This window comes from Astatotilapia calliptera, chromosome 3 (assembly GCF_964374335.1).
Source record: "Astatotilapia calliptera chromosome 3, fAstCal68.1, whole genome shotgun sequence".
Taxonomy (NCBI): domain Eukaryota; kingdom Metazoa; phylum Chordata; class Actinopteri; order Cichliformes; family Cichlidae; genus Astatotilapia; species Astatotilapia calliptera.
The window spans coordinates 51,044,615-51,055,433 of record NC_137424.1 but is presented as its reverse complement, the minus strand read 5'-3'; the positions used below and the strand labels follow the sequence as shown (position 1 = coordinate 51,055,433).

Sequence of the window (10,819 nt, the reverse complement as noted above, 5' to 3'; positions counted from 1 at the left end):
GCCATGGCGGAGTTTGGAGTCTGACTGTTTGAGGCTGTGGACAGGTGTCTTTTATACAGATGATGAGTTCAAACAGGTGCCATTCATACAGGTAACGAGTGGGGGACAGAAAAGCTTCTTACAGAAGACGTTACAGGTCTGTGAGAGCCAGAGATTTTCCTTGTTTGAGGTGACCAAATACTTATTTTCCACCCTAATTTACGAATAAATTCTTTACAAATCCTACCATGTGAATTCATGGATTTTTTTTCACATTCTGTCTCTCACAGTTGAAGTGTACCTCTGGTGCAAATTACTGACCTCTGTCATCATTTTAGGTGGGGGAACTTGCACAATCGGTGGCTGACTAAATACTTTTTTGCCCCACTGTACATATTTAATTTGTTTTTTGTTTTTGTTTTTTTCATTTTCTCATTTTCTCTTATTTTTCCATCATCGCATTAGAAAAAAATAGCAGACTTTCTGATACAAAAACTGATGGTACAAATGCTGTTAAATGTATGATGCTGGTTTAGCAATGCCTTCTCTATGAGGAAAAGTTATGTTGCACAATACGTTTCGAGGCACTCTAATGTAAAGAAAATATCTAGCTGGCAACATCAAGCTTGTGAATGATAGTCCTACCAACTCAACAACGAATACTATTTATTTAAATAACTCAAAATAGAATACAAAAGAATGCAGCACAGTAAATAGTATTTTAAAATTGCATGTTTTAATCATCAAAAGTGTAAGCATAACAAAACATGATTTGAACAGACCACAGATATATGCCCATATATAACGTGTTAACATTTAAAGAGAATTACTAAATAATGTTTAAAATGTATTACTTCAAATTTGCCAGGCTGTAGTTTTAAATCATTACTGAAGTCATGGAAATACATCAGATAAAGATTAGCCAATCACTGTAATTGAGAAACAGGATATAAGAAATTGTTGCCATTTTCAGATAAACAAATATTTCATGTCCAAATGTTTAAACTGTCCACTTCTTCTTCTCTTATGGTATCAACAGTTAGTCTAATTTCTACTAATAACTGTTTCGTTTCCCTTGTGAAGTGCCCAGAAACTTAAGCTGTCCCATAAATCTCTTGGAGTAATGATTATTTCAACTTAGTATTTGAGTACAGGACTAGTAAATGTGTTGAGTTACATTCCACCACTTCCAAAAAACACTTGGAGCAACACAACAAGAACACAGAGAGAGGTGAAGTGAGTGAAGTGGATCAGGTTTTCACCACTGCAAAACAAACTGTCACTGTCACATGGGGTGGTGGGTGGTGTATCTGTAGTGGGTGGTGTTGATGTGGGGCAGGTGAAGATTAAGTCATAGTCAAAGTCCAGGGTGAAGTAGTTAACAAAGCCTGGTGGTGTTCCGGTGACGGTGGTGTTGATCCAGTTTTGGTACTGGGACACACGAGCGTAGACTCCAGGACTATTAGGCAAGGCGCAGCCTTGACCAAAACTCACGACTCCACTCTGGATCCAGATACCGCTATTATCTTTTGTCACAAGTGGTCCCCCCGAGTCTCCCTGTGAAAAAAGTGTAAAAGTTGTTAAAACAGATTGAGATCAGTTGAACATCTGATGGAGCTTAATTTCTACTAAATACATAAAATGTTTCCGGAGATGTTTGTGTTAATTGTCAATCAGACACACAACTTTTGCTGATTAGTTACAGTATCACCCAACACACTCAACTGCACGTCACTACATGATGTGATGTCACTGACAGAAATTATCACAAAACCTTTGGGAAAACCTTTATAGAATAAATTAAATACATCTAAGTGAAAATAATTACGAATTATGAGTAAATGAGCTTCAATGCAAAGCCTCTTTTCCACCAGTACCTTCTCAGCTTGACTCTACTTTACTTGGTTTCTGCCATTTTGTCGTACAATAGAGCACCACCTGCGTTGTATCATTAAAGCAACATGACAGAAAGTCCACTGACCTGAACACAAACTAACCATGGAAGGCTTCGAGGGGATTCTCTACCTGCTACTTGGTCTATGGTGGCTCTCGGACCATGGTGTTGGTTTCTGTGTACCCATTTCTGTTGTTGCATGCCTTCAAAATGGTGCTTTTGATTACTGTTAAGGAGTGACTCTCATGAGTCCTTGAGCTACACCACTGACTGGCCTATCAGTGACATGCAGTCTCTTGATGTCACATTTTTGTATCGATTTCGTTTGCTTGGAATACCGGCCGAGCAGTACTAAAGGAAAAAAAAAAAAAAGTACCTGGTACCAGGTGATAACACCTAACGAAAACCCTGAAAACTGAGTTGAGTCAAGTAGGTGCTAATGGAATAGGGCTATAATGTTAATAATCATAAACACTACTACAGAAAAGCAGTGAGTGGTTAAAAGCTGATAGTCAATGCAGTCAATTAGGCCTTACATTACAAATAAGCACAAAGTGGTAGTCACCTGACATGAATCCTTCCCGCCATTTTGCAGTCCAGCACAGATCATGTTATCTGTGATTGCAGCGAAGTTTTGTAATTCGCATCTGCACTGGTTGTTTCCCACTATTGGTACATTCACCTCCTGCAGAATCTCTGGGGTGAGACCACCACCTAATTGGGAAATGTTAAAAGGAAGATCATTTTTACTGAATCATTTATCACTAATAAAAGAAAATACATATTTTAAAAAACTTACTTTCTAGGGTACCAAAGCCAGTGACCCAGCTGCTGGTGCCATTGTTGAAAGTGCTGCCTGCTGCGGCTAAGCAGACTGGCTGAATGTAGTCTGTGAAATTCACAGGAGTCGACAGCTGCAGGAGGCACATGTCATTCTCATATGTTAAAGCATTGTAGTCGGGATGGCAGATGATGTTTTCAAGTGTCACAGTAACTGCATTTGGGTTTGGACCAGACGCGGTGTTGTGGCCCAGAGTCACTTTTGTGGTGTGAAGATCAGCACTTGAATGAAAGAAAAAATATATAGTTATTTTTATAGCATTGCATAGTGATCATTATCATTGAACTACCGTCACAACCAGGTAGCAACAGATGGTTGTGAGATTTTGATGATAAATATATACAGTGGCTTCCCAAAGTATTCGGCCCCCTTGAACTTCTCCACATTTTGTCACATTACAGCCACAAACATGAATCAATTTTATTGGAATCCCACGTGGAAGACCAATACAAAGTGGTGTACACGTGAGAAGTGGAATGAAAATCATACATGATTCCAAACATTTTTTACAAATAAATAACTGAAAAGTGGGGTGTGTGTAATTATTCAGCCCCCTGAGTCAATACTTTGTAGAACCCCTTTTTGCTGCAATTACAGCTGCCAGTCTTTTAGGGTATGTCTCTACCAGCTTTGCACATCTAGAGACTGAAATCCTTGCCCATTCTTCTTTGCAAAACAGCTCCAGCTCAGTCAGATTAGACGAACAGCGTTTGAGAACTGCAGTTTTAGATCTTGCCACAGGTTCTCGATTGGATTTAGATCTGGACTTTGACTGGGCCATTCGAACACATGGATATGTTTTGTTTTAAACCATTCCATTGTTGCCCTGGCTTTATGTTTAGGGTCGTTGTGCTGCTGGAAGGTGAACCTCCGCCTAGTGATGTGACGTTCTGTATCGAGGCTTCGAAGCGTGTGTCGAGTAATGGAGGGGGCGTTTCCGCGAAGCGCGTATCGAGGCTTGCTTCATTTATGGGAGGAGCTGAAAATGATGACGTCCGAAGCCTCGCTGCCCGGCTGTACCACGTGACTGGTTCAGGAAGCGGTTCGAACTGTACCGCGAGCTATGACAGCGATATACACCCCTCAGACTCCATTCAAAATGTGGGTGTTTGATGGAGAGTTGCGGTTAGTGAGAGAGAGTTAGAGGCAGTTTGGAGAGAGTTAGAGACAGTTTGGAGAGAGGTTGGAGGTTTATGAGAGTGAGGAGAGAAAGTCAGGAGAGAATGGAGCCAGCTACGAAGAGAAGGATGTCCTCCCCTGTGTGGGAACATTTTGAGCTTATATCTCCCAACAAGGTATGTAAATTTCCACAGAAGATGTATTTTCATAATACTGATGGTGCAATAAAACCTATGTTAAGCTGTCTGTACTTTTGTACAAGGTAAGGTGTTTGCTATGTGCCAGGGAGCTGGGATATAACAACAACACCTCATCCATGCAGCAGCGCCTCTTCTTTCTCAGGAGACTGAAAAGATTCGGCATGAGCCCCCGCATCCTCAGGACCTTCTATCACTGTGCCATTGAGAGCATCCTCACTGGATGCATCACCACCTGGTATGGCAACAGCACCGCCTACAACTGCAAAGCTCTCCAGCGAGTAGTGCGGTGCTCTGAACGGATAATTGGAGGTGAGCTTCCCTCCCTCCAAGACATCTACAGGAAGCGGTGCCTGAGGAAAGCGGGGAGGATCATCAAGGACTCCAGTCACCCCAGCCATAAACTGTTCAGACTACTTCCATCAGGAAGGAGGTTCTGCAGCATCCGGTCCCGTACCAGCAGACTGAGAGACAGCTTTTTCCATCAGGCCATCAGACTGCTGAACACGTCATAGACACCTCAGCTTCACTACTGGAACTTTAACATTATGCACTCCATACTGTACAGTAATGCCACTGTTTTGCACATGTCTCAACTCTGTATATTTATTTTATATATTTTATTTATTGTTTACTCTATTTAATTTGTAAAATATGTGTATACATACACACACACACACACACACACACACACACACACACACACACACACACAAAATATTTAGTATACACATCCAGAAATGCATATACTATTATATATTGTACATATATTTATTAGTTTCAGATGTAGCCATTATCGTATTTTGCTTGTTTACATTATTGTATTTGCACAACTCTGTTGCTTGTGAAGCTCGCACACAAGAATTTCACTCACATGTGCTGTACCAATGTACCTGCACATGTGATGTGACAATAAAAGTGATTTGATTTGATTTGATTTGCTTAGGCACTATAGAGCTATGCATGAGAATAAGGGGAACACCGATTGTGGAGCAAGACCAGGTGAGCCATCAAATGCCATGATAATATAGGATGCAGTAATGTTACTAAATGATATAACAATATTATACAATGCAATAAGTTATGTGTGTGATATTTATATTTGTGCTTTATCTTTATTATCTTTCCCCAGGAGAACAATCTCAAATAGATGAAGACCTGGTTAGCATGGTGATTGAGGACTCCCAGCCATTTAGCATTGTGCAGGACAAAGGATTTAAAAGATGTGTTAAATCATTAAATCCTAGCTATGTTCTCCCCACTAAAAGGTCATAAAAGCAGTGAAAATTTAGTTTTTACAGAATAAAATGTGAACAGGCAGGACTGAGGCTCAAAGCCTCAGTGTGTAGCTGTCCATACCTCAACGTTACAAAAGCACAACTGCTGTCCACACCCCAACCACACCTCACCTCACGGTAAATGATCATTTCCATTTTAAACATTTCCAAATGATCATTTTCCATACTGCCAGTATAAATATACACAGTATACTGCATCACTACAATATAGATGTTTTACACACTCCTTTTGTTGTTGACATTTACAGGCTGTGTGCAAAAGGCCTCACTCTTCAAATTCATGCCAACTAATATTTTTACGTCCAGTAGGTGTCCTACTAGAGCAAATGAAGCTTCAAGAAGCTTTGCACTGGAGTGAACCACTTGGATGAAAAGCTTCAGTGCTTCATGAAGCTTCATCTGCCCATCACTAGCCGTCACAGAGCAGCTGTATTTGTACTGACATTAGATTACACACAGGTGCACTCTATTTAGTCATTAGCACTCATCAGGCAATGTCTATGGGCAACTGACTGCACTGAGATCAAAGGGGGCTGAATAATTACGCACACCCCACTTTGCAGTTATTTATTTGTAAAAAATGTTTGGAATCATGTATGATTTTCGTTCCACTTCTCATGTGTACACCACTTTGTATTGGTCTTTCACGTGGAATTCCAATAAAATTGATTCATGTTTGTGGCTGTAATGTGACAAAATGTGGAAAAGTTCAAGGGGGCCGAATACTTTTGCAAGCCACTGTTTAAATTGAATCATTTCATTCAAACACTGAAGAGCCGTTGTAGTCCAAGAAAATGATTTTGATGGATGGGCATTTCCTCTATCCCTGCATGTGCGTGTGCACGTGAGTTGAATGGTGAGGCTTACTTTTGTGCATAGCTAGAGTTTGTTATCTTTTGACAGAACAAAGTTAGCAGGTTCCCAACTTACATCTTCATGCTAAACTTGCATGCTGCTGGGGGCCTGGATCTCCTCCATACCTGCTTCATACCCTGGTGGACGGGGCTGTGGCTCCCCACACTCCCTAGCAGATCGTTACATGGAGAAACCTTTGGAATACAAGCGTGCTGATCCACACAGGTGTGCACACAGGTGTACACACGGGTGTTCACAGACACGGACTACACCTTTCTTGGCTGCTGCCTCAAAGCACATTGTGCGCTGTCTATCTTGCGTGCTGCACAATATCGTTTAATATTTAGTATCTACTGTTATCTACTTCTAGCTAGTTTATTGTGATGGTGCTGTTTTTTATTATGTTGCTCTTTTTTTTGTTTGCTTTCTCTTCTGTTTTTTTTTCTCCATACAGGTGATCCAGGTGTTTTGTTTGTTTTTCTTTCTTTCTTCCCCCCTTTCTCACCGTCTCTTCTCCCCTTTGGTTTTCTTTCTCTCCCTCTCTTTCTTTCATTCTTTCTCCCTGTCCTATCACCCAGTCATGTCTGTCCCGTTTTTAGCAACTGAAAATAAAATAAATTCATAATTATAATAAAGGTCAATCAAATGGACCAATATGGCAAGGCCATGATGATCCACTTGGTAAAATAAATCCGCTTGGCATCTTTCTTGGCCTTAAGACAACAATTCTGATGGCTATAGATCCAAACGGGACACAAAAAAAAAAAAAACAAAAAAAAACTTGCATGCTGCTGATTGTAAGTTCACATCGGATGGAAAGACGTGACTGGTATTAAGTTTCTCATCTAACCCTGGCTGTTACTCAGCGTTGTCACAATTTGATCACAACATTACATTATTAAGAAATGTGTTACTACCAACTGTGAGTTGAAAATTATCAGTGGAGAAATTACTCTAAAAACTGTTGGGGTGCTTTTGAGTAAATGTGTGCAATTAGTTTTTTTAAGACTTTAAAAATGTCCTTTCACTAATTTCAGAAAAAGAAAACATCAGTTGGTTATGAACAAAAATATTAAAATCACTGTGCAATAACATCCATTGCCTTAAATGCCGAACAGGCCACCTGTCCATCACAGGGATACCCCAGAGAGGGACAGAGACACACACTCTCGCTTCCATAACCAATAAAAAAAAATATTTAGCCTTTAAAAAGTGTTGTCTGCAGAAGAAACCCACATGGCACAGGGAGAATATGTAAACTCTACTCCAAGAGGTTGAAACCTCCAACAGGCGTTAACCACTGCACCACCACAGAAACACTTGCAGTGTTGACTTACGGTGTAATGCAGTGAGCAGCTGTCAGCACCCAGTCGTTGGAGATTAGGGACCCTCCACAGAAAAAAGAGCCATCTTTGGATAAAGATACCTGCCAGGGCCAACTTCCAGGGGCTGCATCTTCACCTCCTACGATTCTAGGATTTTTAATAACCCTGCCACATGCTGAGAGAATAAGACACAACAGTTAAATACTGAGTATGTTGATAAGCCACAGCATTATAGGGAGTGCAGAATTATTAGGCAAATGAGTATTTTGTCCACATCATCCTCTTCATGCATGTTGTCTTACTCCAAGCTGTATAGGCTCGAAAGCCTCCTACCAATTAAGCATATTAGGTGATGTGCATCTCTGTAATGAGAAGGGGTGTGGTCTAATGACATCAACACCCTATATCAGGTGTGCATAATTATTGGGCAACGTCCTTTCCTTTGGCAAAATGGGTCAAAAGAAGGACTTGACAGGCTCAGAAAAGTCAAAAATAGTGAGATATCTTGCAGAGGGATGCAGCAGTCTCAAAATTGCAAAGCTTCTGAAGCGTGATCATCGAACAATCAAGCGTTTCATTCAAAATAGTCAACAGGGTCGCAAGAAGCGTGTGGAAAACCAAGGCGCCAAATAACTGCCCATGAACTGAGAAAAGTCAAGCGTGCAGCTGCCAAGATGCCACTTGCCGCCAGTTTGGCCATATTTCAGAGCTGCAACATCACTGGAGTGCCCAAAAGCACAAGGTGTGCAATACTCAGAGACATGGCCAAGGTAAGAAAGGCTGAAAGACGACCACCACTGAACAAGACACACAAGCTGAAATGTCAAGACTGGGCCAAGAAATATCTCAAGACTGGTTTTTCTAAGGTTTTATGGACTGATGAAATGAGAGTGAGTCTTGATGGGCCAGATGGATGGGCCCGTGGCTGGATTGGTAAAGGCAGAGAGCTCCAGTCCGACTCAGACGCCAGCAAGGTGGAGGTGGAGTACTGGTTTGGGCTGGTATCATCAAAGATGAGCTTGTGGGGCCTTTTCGGGTTGAGGATGGAGTCAAGCTCAACTCCCAGTCCTACTGCCAGTTTCTGGAAGACACCTTCTTCAAGCAGTGGTACAGGAAGAAGTCTGCATCCTTCAAGAAAAACATGATTTTCATGCAGGACAATGCTCCATCACACGCGTCCAAGTACTCCACAGCGTGGCTGGCAAGAAAGGGTATAAAAGAAGAAAAACTAATGACATGGCCACCTCGTTCACCTGATCTGAACCCCATTGAGAACCTGTGGTCCATCATCAAATGTGAGATTTACAAGGAGGGAAAACAGTACACCTCTCTGAACAGTGTCTGGGAGGCTGTGGTTGCTGCTGCACGCAATGTTGATGGTGAACAGATCAAAACACTGACAGAATCCATGGACGGCAGGCTTTTGAGTGTCCTTGCAAAGAAAGGTGGCTATATTGGTCGCTGATTTGTTTTTGTTTTGTTTTTGAATGTCAGAAATGTATATTTGTGAATGTGGAGATGTTATATTGGTTTCACTGGTAAAAATAAATAATTGAAATGGGTATATATTTGTTTTTTTTGTTAAGTTGCCTAATAATTATGCACAGTAATAGTCACCTGCACACACAGATATCCCCTTAAAATAGCTAAAACTAAAAACAAACTAAAAACTACTTCCAAAAACATTCAGCTTTGATATTAATGAGTTTTTTGGGTTCATTGAGAACATGGTTGTTGTTCAATAATAAAATTATTCCTCAAAAATACAACTTGCCTAATAATTCTGCACTCCCTGTATAACCATTCACACGTTCAGTGAGTAACATCTCATGAAGAGTTCTGATGGGAGATGATACATGTTGATGTTATTTTTAGATGTAAAGTCATAAAAACATTGTTGCACATGAACCACACTCAACCACAGAAAAGGTATTTTGTGACATTTTAGTGCAAAATTGTTCAGGGAAAACTTCAAAGAACATAAGAGAGCTAGAGATTAATAATAAGCAATGATTAAATGCACAGTGCTTTATAAACACATGGTGAGTGAAAAAAGGTTAGGGAAGAAGAAACAGTAAAAAAAATCAAGTGTTAAGTCTAATCTTAAAAGTAGAGAGGATGTCGGTCTCCTCAGTCAAAACTGGGAGCAGGTGCCACAAAGGAAGACTCTGCCTCCCATACTCTTACTGATTATCAACGATACAGTAGTTTACGAATACCATTTACCCTGTGGATTTCAACAGATAAATGAAAAATAAAATCTTGACAGATACCCAGCTCAGACGTTCAATTGGCACTCCCATTGGTGTAGGTTTAAATATAATTTAAAAAAAAGGTTAAGTATGAAAAACTTTCAGAATTGTTCTTGGATGCTTACCAGGCTGCTGTGAATGAACATCTAAAAATTGGAACACAAAGACAAATATATCAAAATAGAGGTAATACACATCATGACTAGTCCATAGTGAATAAGTATTTTTATTCAATTGCAACTAATATGAAATAACTCTAATGTTTAAAACATAATAATAATGATAATAATAATAATTAAAATTATTAGTATAATAACATTCTATTCCATATAATTTAGAAGAGAAAATAAAGAAAGAAAAAAATAAGAAGAGCAGAATTTAAGGATGTCAAAAAATTCTTTCCCATCTTGCAGAATGCTACAGGCAGGATGCATTTCATACTATCCAGCTAAAATAAAATTTATTATAAAATTCTTTAGTATCTGTAATTAAACTTTCCACACTTCATCTGAAAGAAGTAATGGGAACGATTTTAATACTACAAACAGAAATACAATTTTCTCTCTCACCTTCGCCAAAAAGAATGATCATCACAGAGAACAAGCACAAGAACCGTTGGAGGGCCATTGTTGACTACGCTGGCTTTAATTTGACTTCAACTGTTAAATACTATAAATCTTGTGTTCAGCTCCACCCACAAGCTCACACAACCAGACCTGATTCCCTTCACTGACCACTGAAATAACAATAGTAACAAAAGGTAAAGCAACAAGTCAAACAAGTTGGCCTTTGTTTTGTTTGAGGAACTGTTCAAAGGCTGCACATATTCTTTGAAATACGCACTGGGATTCAAAGAAATATTATGTAAAAGAAGAAACTATTCTATAGTTCTTGGTATATTTTGCCATGCGGTTGGAGGTTGGCATGACTATAAAATCATCTTAACATTGTCACAGAGAATGTGGAAACGTTCAAGGGGGCCAAATACTTTTGCAAGCCACTGTACATGGTTCTCACCTTGAAGCATGGAGGAGAAGGTGTGATAGCATGGTGGTGCTC

General features: G+C 39.9%; 1 protein-coding gene across 1 annotated transcript; it reads right to left on the bottom strand.

Moving 5' to 3' along the window:
- Nucleotides 1-693: 693 nt before the first annotated feature.
- LOC113019093 (serine protease 27-like) lies at nucleotides 694-10,467 on the bottom strand. Its single transcript, XM_026162605.2, has 6 exons — nucleotides 10,330-10,467; nucleotides 9,886-9,906; nucleotides 7,521-7,683; nucleotides 2,673-2,935; nucleotides 2,439-2,587; nucleotides 694-1,536 (listed from the first exon to the last, which is right to left on the bottom strand). Exons 1-6 carry the CDS (start codon nucleotides 10,385-10,387, stop codon nucleotides 1,153-1,155), a joined length of 1,038 nt encoding a protein of 345 aa, XP_026018390.1. The 5' UTR covers nucleotides 10,388-10,467; the 3' UTR covers nucleotides 694-1,152.
- Nucleotides 10,468-10,819: the final 352 nt, after the last annotated feature.

Bases quoted from the DNA above. Each gene is read 5' to 3' on its own strand.
- LOC113019093 (XM_026162605.2), bottom strand. From the start codon at position 10,387: ATGGCCCTCCAACGGTTCTTGTGCTTGTTCTCTGTGATGATCATTCTT. The intron at 2,588-2,672 runs GTAAGTTTTTTA...TTTCCCAATTAG, and splicing joins TGGCTTTGGTACCCTAGAAA to GTGGTGGTCTCACCCCAGAG. The intron at 1,537-2,438 runs GTGACTACCACT...CTTTTTTCACAG, and splicing joins GCGGGAAGGATTCATGTCAG to GGAGACTCGGGGGGACCACT.